This window comes from Sapajus apella, unplaced genomic scaffold (assembly GCF_009761245.1).
Source record: "Sapajus apella isolate SASKATOON/1434 unplaced genomic scaffold, GSC_monkey_1.0 scaffold2, whole genome shotgun sequence".
Classification (NCBI taxonomy): domain Eukaryota; kingdom Metazoa; phylum Chordata; class Mammalia; order Primates; family Cebidae; genus Sapajus; species Sapajus apella.
The window spans coordinates 8626390-8648850 of record NW_022436942.1 but is presented as its reverse complement, the minus strand read 5'-3'; the positions used below and the strand labels follow the sequence as shown (position 1 = coordinate 8648850).

Here is a 22461-nt window from a genome sequence, read left to right as displayed (position 1 = left end):
GAAGAAATACGGTTAAAAAAAAGTTTTAAATTTTTGTAAATGAGTCTGCCTTGGAAATTATTTGTCCTACATTTGTGCAAAAATGTCACAGACTTGGCTCCATTTCATTCTGATAGCTGCAAAACAAGTATAACTTTTCATTAACCTGTTACGAGTAAAATTCTTCTAAAAGAATTATTTGTTCCATGTAATAACTTTCTGGAGAAGCCAAACACACTTGATCAATTTTTATTTCAAAATGTCTACAAAATTTTAATTCTCTATTATACAAGTAATTTTTCAAAATCTAGACATTATTCGAATGTAAGCCAAAGTCCTTATACAAATAGAATACACTCAAAGGTCAAAAATATACACATCTTTCAGCAAACTTTGTTACATAAATAAGAAAAATATATACAGTTGGTATTTTCAAAGTACCATTAACACTGCAAACACATATAGAAGGAACTAAAATAAAAAGAAACACTACAGCAAAGGTTAAAGAAACAACAAATTCATTTTATGACATCATCAATTATAAAGATACATATATAAATATATATCGAACCATAGGTGAAAATATACTTCACACTGGGATCTTAACTTCTACTTCACTGTGTTTATCTTTTTAGAAATATTCTCTGGATAGGTGAAATTCTATCCATGACACCTATTATAAAAGTTACAACATGTGAAAAACTCAATAATCTGGTTTGTACTCTGGGATAGATAGATGTAAAAGGAATTCTTTAAAAATTAAATTTTTATAAGCCTATGTTAAAAATCTCCAAGTAAACTGTTCTATTGGAAAGTAAATATTTCAAAGTAGGAAATGTTAAGAAAAGATTCAAACACTCAAAAAGTTTTAACACAATAAGCAATAAAGAAAAATTATGCCAGTGGTTCCTTAAAGGCAACTCAACTAGGTTTATGTTTTACCCCAGAAATTCTCCTTCCGTTTCTTAGCTCGAGCCAGAGTTTGCAATGCCTGGAGACTAGAAGCTGCAGAGCGAGCAGAAATCTGAGACAATCTGTCCTCATCTGCAATGAAAGGATCCGGAGATTATATTCAGAGCAAAAAATATATACTAAATATTATGTTTTATATAACAGAAAATTAAAAGTATCAAACTGTGTATCAATGTCAAGTCATCAAGAAAAATGTAACCTATTGAAATGTAAGATACTAACATTCTCATGACAGCTCACAGTAGTCTTCCAGGTTTATTACACATAGAAATCAAACCTTTTAATGTTAAAATTTAACATTAAATTTTTTCCTTCCTGAAATCCCCTAATGTCATTAACTGAGCACATGGCCTATGATTTCAGTATTAGTTGAAAATAATTCATCATAATACTATCTTATCCTACTTTAAAAAGCACAGCTATTCTGAGCAAAAAGGTTTTCTAAATTTTTTCAAAACAAAATGCTATACCATAACATGCTATTTACATTACATTTCTAATCTCACTAAATGTAGAAATAATGTTTGACTTTAACATGCTAACCTTCATTAGTACTGAAATTTCTCATTCTGGGTAAGCTAGTCTATTATAAGGTTATTTATAGAACCTATTATTCCTCCATTAGAAAGAAAACAGGACTGGATTCAAAGTTGCCAGACATTTGCATTTCAAAACATACGACTTGATTTCTAGCTCAATGAATTATAACAAAAAGTCCTAAACCTGCTAAAGGGAGAGAAAGTCTTTAATGTATGATAGAGAGTATGAAATTTAAATTTACTTCCAATTCAAAATTTATAAATTCAGTAATTGTATACTTCTTAGGATGAATTAAAATAGTGATTCAATTATTCATATTGAATTCAAGTTCCTCCTGCCACTATTTATAAGCAAATAAATATCAGAATAAAAACTAAAAAAAAAAAAAAAAAAGAAAAAAAGAAAAGAAAAATGTCAATTTTCTCTAATCATATATTTTTTTGAGCACTGAAAATTGACAAAAATATATAGGCATTTTTTAAAAGATGGATATAACGCTAGGTCAAATTCCTGAGCCCCCAGCTAGACAAGGTGGAAAAAGAGAATCAGCTGTGATGTAGGCACAATCTCTTATTACATGTTTGCCCTAGAAACAATTTTTTTTTAAAACCACTTTACTCCCAGCTTATTCATTTGTAAATGGGAGTAATTTCACCTCCCTCACAGGGCTTCAAGGATCTAATGAAAAAACTGTGGAAGTACTTCATAAACTATATAATAAAGTGCTAATCAAATGTAAAGCCATTATACTATTATAAGCTATCATTGACTAGAACTCAAACTTTTATGTTATGCGAATACTGAAATACCTTCATCATTAAAGGCTTCATGCTGAGGTAACTGCAAATTGTTCATCCTTGCTTTTCCCACTTAAAAAAAAAAAGGTAGAAGAAATTATCCTTCAAATGCCACCAAACAGCTTGTCTCAATTATATACTAAATTGTTAGCAAAAGTAGACTGTCAGAAATTTTATTAATTATCAAACCTGCATGTGAGTAAAGGTTTAAAAAAATAAAAAAAATTATTAATTTTATATCTTAATAGAATACCATAAAAGGGCCATTCGTAATTTATAATGCACTTAGCAAGTACGTAAACAAACTATGGATGCCCTAAAATTCCTTCCAATGATAATATTGATCTAACTTTAAAGAAATGTAGGTTTCTGATTAGAGAAGATAAATATACACATTTACAAGAACAACAAACAGCGAACAAAAGGAATGGGAGCAAATAAGACAGCAAGAAACTTTTTGGAACATAGAAAGCAAATGTAAAGGCAGTGAGTGTATAATTATACCCAAGTAAGCTGACTTTTAAGCCAGCAGAAGACTGAAATCAAGAAACAACCAATTTGTTCCCCTCATGGCTGTGGGTTTGAGAGTACGGAATACCATTGAAAGTTGGAATGAGGGCAAGACTGAACTAGGAAGCTAGCTAAAAATCTTTTTACAAAAATAGTTAATATGCCAGATCCTTCTTTAAATTTGCACAGCTGGGCAATTCCCTCTTTCCCAAAAGAGGCATGCAAGTTTTGTCTCTAAAAGTTTACCAGAGCTACTGTGACTGAAGGATACCAGGTTCAACTGTGGGCAGGGGTACCATATTCAAAACAGAGGCATTATATATATCATTTACCTCTTCAAAGAGGTAAGACATACCATTCATGAAATAAGAATGGGATACTGTATAAAAGGAATATGCAATGTTTAAAACAGAAAGAGAAAAATCTTTTTAAAAAACTAACAGACAGCATGTGGAAAGTCAAAAAGCAGACCCACCTGACCCAGCCCCCGCCTGGCTGTGCCCCTCCACCCACCCTGGTAGCTTAACACAAAGGACATAATTTTGGGGAGCTTTATAACCCTTCCCATGGTGTGAAAAGCCAGGGTATCTCCCCTGGTCAACATAGGGCAAGCTCAAATACCACTGCTACTACTGCAGCTGGTACTCTTGCAAGCAGCACCTCCTGATTAGAGGCCAACTGACACAGTCCATTACACCATCTCTAGGTAGAATAATGCTGTGCCCAGAATAGAGAAAACCAGTGTGTGACCTCAGCTATCACCACTGCCTGCAAACAACCTAGCAAACCAGTGGTCCTGAATCTGTCTACGGGACAAGTTCATTACTATTACAACCAACATACAAGAAAGCCAGCACTCTAACCTTATCTATAACCAAGGAATCTCAGGCGTCCCAGATCTTTCCACTGGTGGGAAATTTCTTTCAGCAGAGACACAATTGCAGTGCTAGGCTCAGCAGGGAGTCTACCCCATTACCCAATAGTCAGGCAGCCTTAGTGCTCATGAAGGGTCTTGGAGAAGGGGTCTTCTTTCCCCTCATTCACCACTGCAGACACAGCTGGGGCTTCTCCCACAGGACTCGGTATGGGTGTGCCTATAGACAACCTTCCTGGAACACCTCAGGGTGACTGCTTCCCCACAGGAGGAACACTCCCCAGGTACAGGCTTGCATGAGAGGCAGAGTCACAATTCCTATCTACTTGGAACATCAACATTCCTACAGACAAAAAGAGGTGCCTGTTTGATCTGAATAGCTGGGCCACTGAGACAGGAGTGAGGCTGGGAGGTGGATAGCTTTCCTGCTGGCTTGGCAGGGGAGGTGAGGTGGCTCCCACCCTTCACCCTGATGAGACCCCATTGCATCTAACTGAGAGCTCCTCCACCCACGTTCACCAAGGCTGTCACCTCTGCCCACCAGTGTGTATTGCATTCACCCACCTGCTTTTGTTTGCTACAGTAATTTCCTACCCAGGGATACCTCCCCTACTGGCCTGAAGCCTGAACTATCAACTCAGTAAACAAAATACTGGAAAAAAATTAGATAAATAAAAAAGTACACACCACAGGGGAATGAGATAAGCTTCAAGAGACCTCTGCCATTCCAACCCCACAGGAGACAGTGAACTTGTGCACACACTGAGTACCACAGCTACTACAACCAGCATCTGAGAAAGCCATCCTACAAAGTCTCTCTATAACCAAAGAACTTATAAAGACACTTCACTCCTAAAAGCACCAAGAACCAAATTAAACTATAACAAATTATAATCACCAAAGTCAAATTCTTAAGAGGGGAAAAAATGAAAAAAAATAAAATAAAATAAAAAAAACACAGTCAAATCAAAAATAAATTTGAAAACAATTAGAATAGTATACCCAAAAAAAGAAGGAACCAGAAAGTAATTTTGGCAATACGACAAAACATGGTTCTATAACATCTCCAAAAGATCACACTTGCTCCCCAGTAATGGATGCAAACCAAGATGAAATCTTTGAAATACCAGACAATGAATTCAGAAGGTTGATTATTAAGCTACTCAAGAAGCTACCAGAGAAAAGTAAAAACCAACATTAAAATTTTTTTTTTAATATCAGGATATAAATGAAATACTTTGCAGAGAGATAGATATCGTAATAAAAACTCAATCAGAACTTCTAGAAATAAAAAATAGAGAAATACAAAATGCAGTGCAAAGTTTCAAAAACAGGCTAGAATAAGTAGAAGATAGCTGCATGCCAGGTACGAGGGGAAAATAAAGCAGAAAAAAGAATTTCAGAGCTCAGAGGCAAGGCTTTCGAATTAACCCAAACAAAAATAAAGAAAAAAAAATCAAAAGAAATGAACAAAGTCTCCAAGAAATATGAGATTATGTAAACAACCAAACCTAAAAATAAATGGTGACACTGAGGGAGAAGAAAACGCTAAAAGTTTGGAAAACTTATTTGAGAAAATAATTGAGGAAAACTTCCCTGGCCTTGCCAGAGATTTAAATATTCAAATACAAGAAGCTCAATGAACTCTTAGGAACTTCATTGCAAAAAGATCATAGGCATATAGTCATCAGGTTATCTAAAGTCAATATGAAGGAAAGAATTCTGTCAGAAAAAAAAAAAAGCATCAGGTAACTTAAAAAAGCACCAGGTAACTTATAAAAGAAAAACTATCAGACTAACAACAGATATGTTTCTCAGCAGAAACCTTACAAGGCAGAAGGGATTGGGGTCCTATCTTTAGCTTCCTTAAACAGAATACCTGTCAGCCAGGAATTTCGTTAGTTTAGCAAAACTAAGTTTCTTAAATTAAGGACAAATAAAGTCTTTTTCAGAAAAACACATGCTGAGGGAATTTGTCACTACCAGACCAGCACTACAAGAAACGCTAAGAGTTCTAAATTTTGAAACAAAAGCTTGGTATGCAGCAAAACAGAACCTCCTAAAAGCTTAAAACTCACAGGGCCTATAAAACAATAACACAACAGAGAAAACAAAGTAAATAACAGCTAACATAATGAATAGAACAGTACGTCACATCTCAATATTAACACTGAACGTAAATGGCCTAAATGCTCCATTTAAAAGACATGGAATGGCAGAATGGATTAAAAACCATAAACCAAATATCTAACACACAAAGATTCATATAAACTCATGGTAAACGGATAGGAAAAGATATTCCATGCAAATGGAAACCAAAAGCAAGCTGGAGTCTTATATCAGGCAAAACAGACTTTAAAGTAACAACAATTTAAAAAAAGACAAATGTCATTATATAAAATGAAAAGCTCAATCCAACAAGAAGATACTACAGTCAGTCCTAAATTTATATGCACCTAACACTGGAGTTCCCAGATTCATAAAACACTTACTACTAGACCTAAGAAATGAGGTAGACAGCAACATAATAATAGTAGGGGACTTCAATACACCACTGACAGCAACAGATAGATCATTGAGACAGAAAGCCAACAAAGAAACAATGGACTTAAACAATACTCTAAAACAAATAGACTTAACAGATATTTACAAAACATTCTACCCAACAGCTGCAGAATATACATTCTTCTCATCATTTCACATGGGAACATTTTCCAAAATAGACCACAGGTGCATTAAAATGCAGAATTCACCACTAGAGAATATATCCATGTAACAAAAACCATCTGTACCCCAAAAGCTATTGAAATAAAAAATTTTAAAAACAGAAAAGACAGAAGATAAAATTAGTAACTTTTCAAATTAAAAGACAGAGATGAAAAATAGGAGAGGTAAGATAAAACATAAAATCATGTCCAACATCTGTATTAATAGGAGTCCTGGAAACAGGAAACAGAGAAAGGGGAAAATTTTTTATTTTTTTTTTGCCACCCAGGCTCAAGCAATTCTCATGCCTCAGCCTCCCAAGTAGCTGGAACTAAGGGCATGCACCATCACACCAAGCTAATTTTTTTGTAGTAGAGACAGGGTTTCATCCTGTGGCCCAGGCTGGTCTCAAACTCCTGGCCTCAAGTATTCCACCTGCCTCAGCCTTCCATAGTGCTGGAATTACAGGCGTGAACCACTGTGCCCGGCCAGGAGAGGGAATTTTTGACTGAATAATTCAAGAAAATGTTCCAGAAGTGAGAATTTTCCAGATTGAAAGGTCTATGGAGTACCAGCAAAATGAATAAAAAAATACCCACTCAGAGGCACATCATAAAATTTCAGAACATTAGATATGAGGAGAAGATCCTAAAAGCTGCCATAAAGAAAACACCACATATAAAAGATCCAGAATAAAAGTGGCATTCAACTTCTTAACATTAACAGTGGAAGCTAGAGGAGCTGAGCAATGCCTACTACAACTAAAGGAAAATCATGTCTGGCCGTGAATTCTACACTCAGGCAACATTTGGCAATGTGTCTGGAGACGTTTTTGGTTGCCACATACAGAGAAGGCATGCTACTGGCATCTATCTAATGGGTTCCCTCTATGTCTATAGATAAGAACTTGAGATATCTCACACATATATAACAGCAAAAAGCGAACTTAGGTGAAGCACAATTGGGTGTCCCAAAGAGGGATTTTTCCTATTTAAAGAAATGTCATTAATACATTAACCAAAAATAAGAAATAAGTGATTTATTAATATAAAGTGCATTCTTGGCCTTTGTACCTATCAGTATAACACTGTATTTTAAAAGACAAAAAATTAAAATGAAAATAATTACCATTGTGCTGAAACTCTGGATCTCTAAGAGAGCCCTGAATTCGACGAGAGGGATGCCAGTAGGATGGAACATGCAGTGGAGAAGGCGACTGTCCAGGGGTATTTGTTGGGTGTTCTGGAATTTTTGAAGCTGGAAGAGTTGCCTCAGTAAATTTGGGGATACTGTCTTCAGAATCTTCCCGCAAAGGCAGAGGATCAACTGTTTTTATACCAGCAGCTGGAGAAGTCAATAGGGATATTGCACGATTTTCTTTCTAAATGACAAAAAAAAAAGAGAGATACCTATGTGTAGATATATAAATAAATAGGCCAAACATTTAAATGCAAAAAAACAGGAGAAAATGTGAGAGAATTTATGCAACCTCAGTGTGGGAAAGATATGATACAGACAAACAGACTTGGCTGTATAAACAAAATACGTAGACATTTTAAAAATTAAGAGAAAAATGCAGAATTTGGAAAAATATACAACCTTTATGATTGATAATGAATTAGCATCGCTACATAAATGTTTCTTTAAAAGCAATAAGAAAAAATATAAATCTAATTAAAAAGTAGAAAAAGTATGAATGAGCAATTCATATACTGTACACACAAATCACAAACAGTAAACATATTCTACCTTACTAATGATCAAATAATTATAATTAATGAAAGCAGTGAGATACTAATTTTTCACTTACCAAATTTCAAAGATTAATTTTTTAAAAAACAGTGACACCTGAGCTGGCAAGGATGTGGAAAAATTGGGAATCTCATAGAATGCTATTGGGAGTACAATCTTTCTGTGGCGCTGGCAAAACATAGCAGAAGCCTTAAAATTTTGTGTTCTTTGACTTCTTTGACTATACAGTAATACTTGGGGAGTAGTTACATATACAAAATAATATAAACAAAAATGTAGCTAAAGGATGGATTTCTTTACAGTAGTTCTTCAAAACAGATTAAGAAATAACAACAGGAATCTAAATAACAATTAGATTTCAACAATAAGCATCTGGTTTTTAAAAACTTTGGTATAACTATAGACTGCATGTTTCCATAAAAATAAGATTATAAATATTTCATGATATGAAAATATGTTCACAAAACAGTGCTAAAAATAATTAAACCTTTCTACAGTATAATAAATAACCAAATATACTAACACATATATATACCTAAATACCTCAAAAATGTAACAGCAGATGTCCCTAAACAGTATATATATATGTGAGATATTTATCTTCTTTTATAGTTTGGTCAGCATTTGCTGTTTTCTACAATGCCTAAGTATCACTATCCTAAAAGTCATTAACAATTTTACTTTTTAAAAGAAGGCAGCTGGGCACGGTGGTTCACACCTGTAATCTTAACATTTGGGAGGTCAAGGCAGGATGATCATTTCAGGCCAAGAGTTTAAGATCAGCCTGGCCAACATGGTGAAACCGATCTCTACTAAAAATACAAAAATTAGTCGGGTGTGGTGGCACACACCTGTAATCCAGATGCTTGGGTGGCTGAGGCACAAGAATTGCTTGAGCCGAGAGACAGAGATTGCCAGAGATGGCAGTGGGTCATAATTGCATCACTGCACTCCAGCCAGGAAACAGAGACAGACTGTCTAAAAAAATACAATAAAAATAGTTCAGATGCAGTGGCTCATGCCTGTAATCCTAGCACCATGGGATGCTGAGAAGGGAGGATCACTTGAGGCCAGAAGTTGAAGACTAGCCTGGACAATGATATATCAAGACCCATCTCTATTTATATATTTAAAAAAATTAAATTAAAAGAAGGCAAGTCAGTAAAATCAAATACAGTTCCACACTTTCCTGATTATTTCTTGTAGTTGTTGCCTTCACTTATTATCTTTGATTCTATCAATGTAACATTCAAAACATTACTTTCTAAACTTAAATATCATTTTCTGTGATTGTAGAGCTTATTGCTTCAAAGGGGCCTAGGGCTGCTGTTGGTCTCAACCAATAAACATATTTCAAATTAATATCTAGGATAAAACCACAAACCTTCTACTTGCTTTCCTTTTTAAACGAGTATCACAGTACAATACAAATAATTCCAAAGAGATATTGCTTTTTTTCATTCCTTTTTCTACACATATGAACAAAATTTGTGATCTCTGTCAAATTGGTTTTACAATTGCTGAAAATACCTGAAAGAAACCTGTAAAATAAAACACACGGGGTTCCCAGGTTTAACATAACTGATTCTGTGATCTGTTTTTGGGCCTAAAACCTCAAAAGGCCAAGAGGCCTCACCGCTCTACTTAGCCCTGTGTACAGCAGTTTTCCAATGAGAAGCCACAGTGATTTACCCTGTGAATCATATCATATTTGCTTTGTTGCTTCACATATTCCAGAGGTGTCCCAGCGCCATTAGAATAATATCCAAGAGAATAAGCTCCACTTCATTGTGATGAATTATCTATCTTTTTGATATGCTGCCGGATTCAGTTTAATAATATTTTGTTGAGGATTTTTGAGTCTATGTTCATCAGGAATGTTGGCCTACAGTTTTCTTTTTTGTTGTGTCCTTGCCAGATTTTGGTATCAGAATGATACTAGTTTCATAGACTGTGTTAGGGATAAATCCCTTCTGCTCAATTTTTGGGAATAGTATTAGCACATAAACAGAATTAAAAATTGATCATCTCAGCAGATACAAAAAAAGCATTTGATAAAGTCTGATATCCCTTCATGATAAAAATCCTCAGCAAACTAGACAATGAAGGAACATTACCTCTCAAAATAGTAAGAGCCATCTATGACAAACCCACAGCCACTATCATACTGAATGGGCAAAAGCTCGAAACATTCCCCCCTGAGAACAAGACAAGGATGCCCACTCTCACCACCTCTATCCAACATAGTACTGGAAGTCCTACCCAGAGCAATCAGGCAAGAAAAAAAACAAAAGGCATCTAAATAGAAAAAGAGGAAGTCAAATTATCTCTGTTCACTCATGATATGATTCTAAACCTAGAAAACCCTAACAATCCCTCCAAAAGAACTGCTAAATGACTTCAGTGAAGTTTCAGGATCCAAAAATCAATGTTCAAAAATCAGTAGCATTTCTACACACCAATAATTCAGGGCAAGAACCAAATCAAGGATACAGTCCCATTACAATAGCTCCCCCAAAAATAAAGTACCTAGGAACACAGCTAACCAAGGAGATGAAAGACCTCCACATGAACTACAAAATACTGCTGAAATAAATTATAGATGACATAAACAAATGAAAAAGCATTCCACGCTCATGGATTAGAAGAATCAATATTGTTAAAATTGCCATACTGTCCAAAGTAACTTACAGATTCGATGTAATTCCTATCAAACTACCAATGTCATTTTTCACAGCATTAGAAAAAAGTTCTAAAATTCATACGGAAGGGGTAAAAAGGGCCCAAAGCAATCCTAAGTGAAAAAAAAGAACAAAGCTGGAGGCATCACATTACTCGACTTCAAACTCTACTATAAGGTTACAGAAACCAAAACATCATGGTACTGGCAAACAAACATATACATAGACCAATGGAACAGAAAAGAGAAACCAGAAATAAAGGCATACACCTACAGCTATCTGATCTTTAAGAAAGATGACAAAAAATGAACAATGGAAAAAGGACACCCTATTCAATAAACAGTGTTGGGAAAACTGGCTAGCCATATGTAGAAGAATGAAATCAGACCCCTACCTCTCACCATATACAAAAATTAACTCAAGATGGATTAAAGACTTAAATGTAAGACCTCAAAGTATAAAAATCCTAGAAGAAAACCTAGAAAACACTCTTCTGGACATTGGCCAAGGCAAGGAATTTATGGCTAAGTACTGAAAAACAAATGTAACAAAAACAAATTGACAACTGGGACTTAATTAAACTACATAGCATTTGCACAGCGAAAGAAACAATTAACAGAGTAAACAGACATCTTACAGAGTGGGAGAAAATATTTGCAAATGACATATCTGACAAAGGACTAATATCCACAATCTATAAGGAACTTAACAAGAAAAAAAACAACTACCTTAAAAATTGGGCAAAGGACATGAACAGACACTTCTTAAAAGGCAAAGCAGCCAACAAACATGAAAAAATGTTCAACATTGCTAATCACCAGAGATGCAAATCAAAACCATAATGAGATATCATCTCACACCAGTCAGAATGGCTATGATTAAAAAGTCAAAAAAATAACAGGTGTTGGTGTTGGCAAGGATGCAGAGAAAAGGAAATGCAACCCCTGTGGAAAAAAGTATGGAAATTTCTCAAACAACTAAAATTAGAGCTACCATTCAACCCAGCAATCTCACTACTGGGTATCTACCCAAAAGAAATCATTCTATGAAAAAAGATCTTCACTTACAGGTTTAATCCAGCACTATTCACATTAGCAAACTCATGGTATCAGCATAGGTGTCCATTAACAGTGGACTGGATAAAGAAAATGTGGTACATATACACACCATAGAATACTGTGCAGCCACAAAAAAGAACGAAATTATGTTCACTGCAACAACATGGATGCAGCTGAAGGCCATTATCCCTAAGTGAATTAACACAGAAACATAAAATCAAATACTGCATATTCTCATTTATAAGTGGGAGCTAAACAATAGGTACACACAACATAAAGATGGAAACAGACACTAGGAACTACAAAAGGGGGAAGAGAAGAAGGGGTGCAAGGGTTGAAAAACTACCTATTGGGTACAATGTTCACTATTTGGGTGATGGGTTCAATAGTAGCCCAAACCCCAGCATTACACAATATATCAATGTAACTGCATATGTATCCTCTGAATCTAAAATAAAATTCAGGCTGGCACACTGGCTCAGGCCTGTGAGCCTACCACTTTGGGAGGCCAAGAAAGGAGAACTGCTTGAGCCCAGGAGTTTCAGAACAGCATGGACAACACAGTGAGACCCCATCTCTACAAAAAAAATTTTTTTTTAATTAGCTAGGCATGGTGGCACACATTGGTGGTCCCAGCTAGTCAGATGCTAAAGTGCGAGAATTGCCTAAGCCCAGGAGGCTACAATGAGCCATGATCTCACCACTGCATTCCAGCCTGGGCAATCAAGCAAAACCTTGTCTCGAAAAGCAAAATAAATGGGCCAGAAGTGGTGGCTGTAACCTGAATTTGCAGCACTTTGGGAGGCTGAGGCAGGTGGAAAACTTGAGGTCAGGAGTTCAACACCAGCCTGGCCAACACGAGGAAACCACATCTCTACTAAAAATACAAAAAATTAGCCAGATGTGGCAGCAGGCACCTGTAGTCCCAGCTATTTGGGAGGCTGAGGCATGAGAACCGTTTGAGCCTAGAAGGCAACGGTTGCAGTGAGCCAAGATCATACCACTACACTCCAGCCTGAGCAATAGAGCGAGACCCTGTCCTCCCCTCCCCACCCAAAAAAGTGAATATAAAATTAAATTTAATTTAAAAATAAATAAATAACAACCAAGATCCTTACTCAGCCTCCCTTTCCAATCTCACTTCCTGCCCTCTCCTCTTTCCTCTCCAGGCTCCAGCCACACTAGTCTTTTAACTCTCTTAATTATCTCTGGGTTCCTGCCCTAGGCAAAAACACTTGCATTTGCTTGCTGGATTTTTTTTGTTTGTTTGTTTGTTTTTTTTTTTTTAGATGAAGTCTTACTCTGCCACCCAGGCTGGAGTGCAGTGGCACAATCTGGGCTCACTACACCCTCCGCTTCCCAGGTTCAAGCAATTCTTGTGTCTCAGCCTCCCAAGTAGCTGGGACTACAGGCATGTGCCACCACATTCAGCAAATTTTTGTAATTTTGTAGATGTAGGGTTTCACTGTGTTGGCCAGACTGGTGTCAAATTCCTGACCTCAAGTGATCCACCTGCCCTGGCCTCCCAAAGTGTTGAGATTACAGGCGTGAGCCACTGAGCCCAGCCCCTGTTCTTTCTAACTGGAAAACAATCTGCCCCAGATCTCTGCACGGGCACCTTCCTCATCAGTCAGGTCTCAGCTAAAATGTCATCTCCTTAGAGATGCCTGTCCTGAACAGCCCAAACTAAAGCTGCCTTACCCATCCCTTAGAGGTCATCTGTAGTTTTATTTCATTAACAGTACTTACTACTATGTGAAATTATTTTCTTAAAAAATGATTTGTCCATTCCTCCCAATGAAAATATAAGCCTCATGAAGGCAGGGATATTGTCTTGATTACCAATGAATCTCCAGAATCCAGAACAGTGCCTGGCACATAGTAAGAGCCTATTAAATATCAAATTGAATGAATGAAAATACAACTCCCCTCCAAAGAGGCTCCTTGTCCAGAGTTCTCTTGCTCTGTGCATGGTACCTCCATCAATCTTGATGGGAAAGCCAGAAACTAAGCAGGCATCCCTGTCTCTTATCCCCCATTACCCAACCCAGCATCAAGCCTTATCATTCTTCTCCTTGCACAATTGTGCAGTTTCATCCACTTTTATCTATTCCCACCCTCCTTCATCCAAGCTACCAACACCTCCTACGTGGACTACTGCAATGGCTTTTTAAGGGCATTCACAATCTACTGTTGCCTCCTATGGCAGCCAAACAGATCTTGCAAAACATATATCCACCACAATTCCCATACTTAAAATATTTCAATGGCTTCCCACTGCTCTGGAGATAATGACAGAAATCCCAATGTTGCTGTTTTCCAGCCTCATGTTGCACCATGCTCCCTGCCACACACTGTATTGATCTTTGTTTCCTCAAACTCTACATTCTTTCTCTCCACAAGATCTTGGAATAGCCTATGCTCCTTCTCCCATCCTTTTTTCCTAGTTAATGCTTCCTCTTCTTCATCTTAGCTCAATTATGAGTTTTTCAAAGAAGCATCGCTGGCTTCCAAAAAGGTTCCTGATCTCCATGATTAGGCCAATTCCTTCCAGAATAGCACTAAGTACTTTGATATTGAAACTCTTGTTAATTTCTTTTTTTTTTTTTTTTTTGGTGTAGTTAACATGTATCTCCCTGATCAGACTGCTGCAGGCTTCATAAGCTCACGTACCATGTCTGTTTCTATTCATTATCATTGCCATAGCATGTGGGTAAATCTGCTGATGAATAAAGTGAGCTAATGCACACTTGGGTTTTTAATATAATTTTAAGATTTGAAAATGCTTCTTGATGATCAAATCAATATGAGAATTCTACCCCAAAGTTTTGGGACATACTGATAATTTATTGGAAATTGAATGACCTACAAGTTTAATTTTATATATTACAATAATGTAATTTCTTATAAATGCTTTAGTAAGAGAATATAAGGGGAAAAACTGATGGTATATATCAAAGTTTAGCAACTCCTCTGCCTACCAGTAACCAAAGCGTAGACACTGGGAAATAACAAAATCTAGCTAGCTCCTGGTATAGTCCCTGGTAGTGCTGGGGGCAGAAAAATTCACATGGAAGGATATCCAATCAAGTTGTCAATAATAAACTTGCATACATATATACATATATATGTATGTATTTGTTTGTTTGGAGACAGTCTCGCTCTGTCTCCCAGGTTGAAGTGCAGTGGAGTGATTTCTGCTCATTCCAACCTCCGTCTCTCGGGTTGAAGCGATTCTTGTGCCTCAGCCTCCCGAGTGGCTCGGATTACAGGCATCTGCCATCATGCCCAGCTAATTTTTATAATTTTGGTAGGGACAAGGTTTCCCCATGTTGGCCAGGCTGGTCTTGAACTCCTGGCTTTACATGATCCGCCCACCTCAGCTTCCCAAAGTACTGGGATTACAAGCGTGAGCCAGAAGCTTGCTTATTTTAGAGAAGTTGGTAATTAAAATGTTACAAGTACATAGCACGCACAGTGAGACAGAGATTGGCATTAAAATTCTGAGGGACGATATTACTCTATTCATTCAATAAATTAATTCAAGAGTAAGTGAAAATAATACATATAAATCCAGCTGCAAATATGGATGAGTCACTTGTTTTGGCTGAATCAGCTGCATGTATATAGCTGCCTAAACGCTCACACCTTCCAGGTGGCAGCCTGGATATTTCTCAGGAGGAGCAGAACAGTTCACTAAGATTTGATTCTCATGAGTCTTCTGACTGTATTCCTAATGTCACATTTCCTTTAATAAACCAACATATACATAAGCAACAGGAAATAGTTTGGATATTCTGTCACTTCAATAACATTCATTCAGCCTGTTACCTGCTATGAGCTGGGCTCTGTTCTAAGCACTGGGGATTAAGAGGTAGAAGGTGCTCTGATCCCATCTCCCACCTGTTCCCAATCCCTGAAAACTACTACTTTGTATTCAAATTCACAAACAGTCATCAGCAAAATTCCCTATAGATTTTTCAACCTCTTCTCTGAATGTTCTTTATTCTACTCCAACCACTTACACTCATGATTATATGTTAAGCCTTGTCATTACTAGTAACTACAACCTCTCCATAATCTCAATTTCTGACCGCCATCTCCTAACTTTGAAACTATTCCCCACGGATGCCCCAATTCCAACAAGTCTTTTATTTTACCAAGACCATCCATCCACTGATCCTATTACCTCTGTACTGTTTTCAAGTCCCAGTGTCCTTCCTTAACCAACTCAACTTCAACAGCCAATCATTATAATCCCTTCTTCATATATACCTTAACTCCATTACCCTTTTTCTCACTTTGTCTTACTCTCATGACAAGTTCAAAATCCTAGGTAAATCCAACTCTCTATCTATCCTGCACCTCTGCAGCCAAACATTCCTGGAGAAAGCACACAATCCTTCCTGACTGGTCTTCCACCACCTTTGTGACCACCAACTTAAAATGGGCCCTTAACATTGGCCTAAAATATTATACATTCCCCTGGCCCACTCACTCTCCCACTCTCTGAGATGACTACTCTATGCTTTCACTTTCCTCGAATCTCCAACATCTTCTCCGGCCTTAGTCTCAGCAAGGATCTTTCTTCACATGTCACAAAGTAGCAATCAGAAGAGGCTTTCCAAAAGCTGCCATCACATCTTCCTAAATTCACCAGCAGTGCTCATGAATTATACCTTCCCTCTTGTAACAATGAAGAAACAATCGGTGTCAAAAGCCAGCCCCTCCACATCTCCACCAAATCCTAAGCCCTTTCTCCTACTCAAAGGCATCTTTCCAACAACTTTCCCCACTCCTGCACCATCAACTTTTCTCTCTCCAAAATTATTTTTGTCAACATACAAATGTGCTGTTATGTCTTCCATCTTGATCTCACTTCTCCCAACTACCCCTGCATTACTCTGCTTCCCTTCTTGGAAAAGAAACACTTCAAAGAATTTTCTGTGGCAGCTGTATCCAATTCTTCTGTTCTTTTTTCTATTGAACTCACTCGCACTTAGGCTTTTTTCCCTCCCTTCCACCAAAACTGCCCTTTACCAAGGTCACCAATGACCTCTGTGTTGCTAAATCCAATAAGCAATTGTCCTGTCTTACTGACCTATCTCTTCTTGACACCTCCCTTCTTGACTCTCCCTTTCTGACACCTCCAGAATACCAGTCTCCTGTTTGTAACCACTTCACTGGCTGCTCTTCTTCAATCTCTTTGCTTACTAGTCTTCAACTTCCCAATATCAAAAAACTGGGGCTCAGATCTGTCTGCAACTATTCTTCTCTGTCTATACCCACTCCCTTGATTTCCTCTAGTCTCAATACTTTAAATACCTGACCCACCTAAGTTATAAAGAACCTCAAATCTGTATCTATAGCCCAACTTCTCCTCTCTACACTCCAAACCTATATAGTCAATTCCCTATTCAACATGTCTACTTGTATGTCTAATAAGCTTCTCAAATTTAGTGTGTCCAGAACAGAATTACTGATCTTCCCCAACAAATATTTTCCTCACACTACCTTCCCCAGCTCAGTTAAATGGTGACTCCAACCTTATTGCTAAGGCCAAAACTCGAGTCATCCTTGATTTTTCTCTTTCTCCCACCCCAGATCTTATCCATCAGCAAATCTTGTTGGCTGTATCCATGTGTATCCAAAATTGAACTTTATCATATGATCTTCACTGCCACCACCAAGGTCCAAACAACCATCACCTCTTACCTGGATAGCGTAAGTGACTCCCAACTGTTTTTATGCCACAGCTCTTGCTCTGCTACTATCTATTCTCAACACAGCAGCCAGAAAGACCTCAGAAAAAACTAAGTAAAATCATGTCACTCCTGTACCTTTCCAATAGCTTCCCACTTCATACAGAGAAAAAAATTTTTAATCTTTGCTATGATTTACAAAGCCCTACACAATTTAGCACTCCATTATGTCTCTGAACTCTATCCACACTACTCTCCTTCTCATTCTCTCTCTTCTCCAGCTATACTGACCTCCAAACTGTTCCTCAAGGAAGCAGGTACCTTCTCACCTGAGGGATCTGCACTTGCTGTTCTCATCACCTAGACCTTCCCAGATCCGCATACAGGTCAATCCCTTATGTTTTTCAGATCCTGCTTAAATGCCACTCTCGCACTGAGGATTTTCCTAGCCACTTCCTGTTCACTTCAGCAGCTTTATTTTTCTCCTTAATACTAATCAATATCTAAAATACTACATATTTTATCTGGTTATATTGTTTATTGTCTCTCTCCACCACTAGAATGTAAGTTCAATGACGGCCATGATCTTTGCCTGTTTGTTCTCTGCTATATCCCCAACACTAAAACAATGCCTGGAACATAGCAGGAACACCACTGTCACACAGTAGATGCTCAATAAAAGTATGCTTTCTTCCTCTTCCTATTGAGTCACTACTGACAAAGTTGAAAGTGTATTAACAAAAATGCAATGCTTCTACCAGAAAAAAAGTCAAGCCTTTTGCCTTATTAAAAGCATGTTAATAGTATCATCTCCTCATATCATAGCCACAATTCTCTAAAATCTTAACCTATCATTTATTTTTTACATGTGTCTATGATGATTAGTCCCAGATGAGATGCTTTTTTCCCAAAATATATTTACCTTAGTAAATTCATTCTCTGAAGTTTCTAAACAATCCTGAGAGGTCATTCTTTTCCTCTGCTCTGTGGCTGGAGGCTTCATCTTAGATGGAGACACTAAAACAGCACCACCTGGAAAAATAAAGAAGATGACAGTTTCAATTACATTAAATTATCATGTAGAAAAAGCAGGTTAAATAAGAACTGCATGATGTTTGCCAATTACCAACAGCTGGAGTAGTGAGATCATGATGAGTCCTCTGGATTCCACCAAGTTCTCTCAGCTTGGGAGTAGGAAGCCGGCCTCCTTTTTCTGAGGATACAGAAGAAGAATCTGACCTATAAATTGAAACAATCTATGAATCTATACAGCATTTCCTCTAGAACATATGATAAAAAAATACTTTGCCATCACTTAAAGTATAAAACTTGTAAGAGGAGGCCATTTTGTTTCTGAAGAAATAACCACCAAATCCACAGGCAGTTAAAAGTGACTGAAATTTTCAATAATGAATAGAACAACTAAGCACAAGATCAAAAATAAAATTTGAACACTGAAAAAATACTATAAGCTATATCAATAGATAAAAACAACCCACAAAGAAAAAAGTGACTGAATACTGGATGGGGGGAAATCACTGCAAGTCAGAACCAATACAGCAGAGAATCCTTCCTTATATCAAGGCTCAAGTTCCATATTATTAGTTGTAACAACCATGAATAAATAAGTGATTTGGATTATAGACAAAAGGCACTATTATCAGTGATGGAGAAGAGCCACTCCCCAAGGCAATTTACACACAAAACAATAGGAATTAGCTATTTTCAGAAATCACCTTTTTCAAGATGTTACAAAACATTTTCTTTTTTGGTAGAATCATCTGATATTAAAGAACACCAGTTTATTTCTTTAAACATAGTCATTCTTCCACACACATTTGCAAATATGGCACACCATAAATTACAGGACATAAATGAAAATAAACCTAACTATTTCCTCCCAAAGTACCCCAGAATTCAAGTATTCAATTACCAATCAGTGGTGACTTAAATACCTGAGTGGATCAGATTATTAACCATACAGCAATGCCTACTTTGTGACACTGAAATAAAATCTGCACTTTATTAGTGATAAAATCAAAAGTGCAAACCACTATACTTAGTGACAAAACAAAATACATATCAACTATGTAAATAACGCTTCTCTATACTGAGTAATTTAAAACTCTCACCCTTTTTTCATCTTGTCTGCCTTAGATTTCTCATGTACATCCAACTGCTCTTGCTCTCCTATATAAGCCTGCTTGTCCATTTTCCTGTCCTCTTCCTCCTCCTCCTCCTCCTCCTCCTCCTCCTTCTCCTCCTCTTTCTCCTTGGGCTGTTTCTGTCCGTCTTCAGTGGTGTTCTCTGCATCCCATGCCAGCCGCCTCCTAACAGGTACGGTGGGAGCTGACACGCCCAATTTCTCCATGGTATTTTTCTGGGGCTGTTCTTCCATGATATCTCTTTTTTCTTCTGGTTCTGTAGAAGGACATTTCTGCAAAGTCTTATGGCTTCTAGGGTCTCTGCATAACAAAGTAAGTTTTATTTTAAATGTAAATAGTTTGCACTTTTCTAGTCTACATCAATTTTACTGAGTCTATCATTTCCTTCTACTGTTCACAATATATGTATTCCCTAGATACTGCCTTGTTCAGGTATTGAAGAAGGAAATATAATTCGTCTTATAGTAAAATAAATGAAAGTTACAATCTGGAGTTTCCATTAAAATATTCCAAAATATGTTTATCTTCTTTTACTCCTACCTTCACATATATGTTTGTGTACATCTGCTGACACAAGTCATACCTAGCCTCTAAACTGGCATTTACACACATAAACTAGGACCCCCACGGTCTAAGTTCTTCAATTACTTTCTCTTACAAATAGTTAAATCATGTTCACTTTAAACCCAAAACAGCAGAGAGCTCTCCCATTAAATCAGGAACGAAGTTCTGAATTAGCCACAAAATCCATTAATGAATGATAATGGATATGTATTAATAGCTTATAGTCTCTAAGTTTTTATTGTTGTTGTTGACTTTCTTTTTACCTTCTAAAGGTCTTTTTACATCTACCATATAGTCATCCCTTCTCTGCTATTAATTTTCAACAAAGAATATTATAAAACTCCAGCCTTCCAGATTTACATTATGTATTATTTATACACAAATAAAGCAAGTCTACATTGCTTTATTTTTCACAGCAAATAAAAATGAAATAAATGGCTGCCACATTTCCATTTGACTAGGAGACAAATTTTGAGTAGTCAGGTCATTTTTCCTATGTCATTCTATGATCTACATAAGCTTCAACAAACTTTTCACCATCCACAAAGAATATCTCACCCAGCAAGATCTAATGCTCTGATGTTGCTACTAACAGTTCCTTCTGAGCTTGTGGTTGAGGAGACATCCCAACAGCAGTTGCTATCAGACAGAATCTGATTCAGATGGTCCCGAGAAAAATGTGTCCCCTGAACTCGCTTCCTATAAAACTCAGCCTTTTCTCGGAGTTCTTTAACCTATGCAGGAGAGTTCAGACATCACATAGTATTGTAAATGCTTGTTTACAAATAGCACCAAGTAGCATATCAAAGACATTGTACAAATATAGCCAGGGACCAAGGACAAAGGCAAGCAAAATTAGCCACATACAGTCATCAGACTTTGTGCATTTAAGCAAAAACTAAAACAATCAAACTAAAGCATGATGCAGTTATTTTATTTCAGACCAGCAGGCAGGGAGAAATTCATAGCAGCTAAGAAAAATACTGACACCTACTTTTTATTCCAACTGAAATTACACAAGTAATATATGCATTATTATAGTTTTTAAAAACTCAAAAGCAACCAACCTCGGCATACCACATGGCATTTACAGAACCCTAGAGAAGGAATACAGAAACACACTTAATGATAGGTTAATGCCATAACTAAGTATTAATGGAAACCAATGAAACATATTATTCTCCTTTCTAAGTATCTACCAAACTTGTCAATCAATATTTCTTAGTATTTTTAGCAATTAGTTCAGTAACCAAGATACCTTATTATTATCTTGAAAATCAGCCACATTCTTGCATGGCTGGGATACTGCTGATGACAGGTAAATTAGGCAATCTAATTATTATTACTATTTCCCCACCTCTGGAAGATACATGCCAGAAATCCCTAACTTAGCTTTATTTCACGGTTTTATATACAGCTGCTACTGCTACAGAAGCCCCCACTGAGATAGTTATGAGGCTTCCCTCTCCAAATTCCTCAATATTCCCCTGGAATCAGCAAAACCTCAACTTAAAAAAAAAAAAGCACTAAATATATAATTAAAAATAATAGCCCATAAGATCATAATTGCAATATGTTCAACAAAATGACAGGATAAAAAAAGCTCTGATGATTTACAAAGTAACATGAATTCTTTAATATGCAAGTATTATTTTCTTATGAAAAGGAGCTGTACCAATGTCTTTCACTTTATACATCATACTGCCACCTGCTGGCTTATCCAAGTACAATTCCACAAGGTAAAAAACATAATGAAGTTTTACCCTTAAAATTCTGTTTAATATCTTTATTCTCAAAAAACACTAATTCTTCATCAAGATAGAAAATTTTTATTCTAGAATTGCTTCTCTTTCAGGGCAAAAAATGAAAAGCAAATAATGAAAGGCAATGCAAAAGTAATTGTAGAAACATATTCTCGGCTCCTTAACAAGATACAATTGTGAGTGCAGAGAGATGAAAGTGTTACATCTCCAGGAAATTGGACAAAGCAAAATACAGCACCTGTATTGCATAAGAAACCATATAATCCCAACAGAGTCCTACTCTAATGAACCATACCTGAAAAGATAATTTGAAATATTGTCTTCATTGCCAAAAAAAATAATAATAAGCTATGTTCATTTATCATTTCTGTCAACTCCTAAAACTTTAAAGAAAATTT

General features: G+C 36.7%; 1 protein-coding gene across 9 annotated transcripts in view; it reads right to left on the bottom strand.

The window, feature by feature from the left end:
- Positions 1–214: 214 nt before the first annotated feature.
- MDM1 (Mdm1 nuclear protein) overlaps positions 215–22461 on the bottom strand; it is a 44247-nt gene continuing 22000 nt past the window's right edge. For 7 of the 9 annotated variants that reach the window (XM_032288014.1, XM_032288022.1, XM_032288008.1 and 4 more), the window contains 8 exons: positions 21368–21397; positions 20859–21034; positions 19704–20036; positions 18698–18810; positions 18494–18603; positions 7507–7759; positions 2301–2360; positions 215–1023 (listed from right to left, as the gene is read on the bottom strand). In XM_032288014.1, the coding sequence (XP_032143905.1) occupies positions 911–1023; positions 2301–2360; positions 7507–7759; positions 18494–18603; positions 18698–18810; positions 19704–20036; positions 20859–21034; positions 21368–21397 (1188 nt within the window). In that variant the 3' untranslated portion in view covers positions 215–910. The remainder of the gene's footprint in view (positions 1024–2300; positions 2361–7506; positions 7760–18493; positions 18604–18697; positions 18811–19703; positions 20037–20858; positions 21035–21367; positions 21398–22461) is intronic. The other 2 variants (XM_032288012.1, XM_032287989.1) reach the window with 1 other exon arrangement.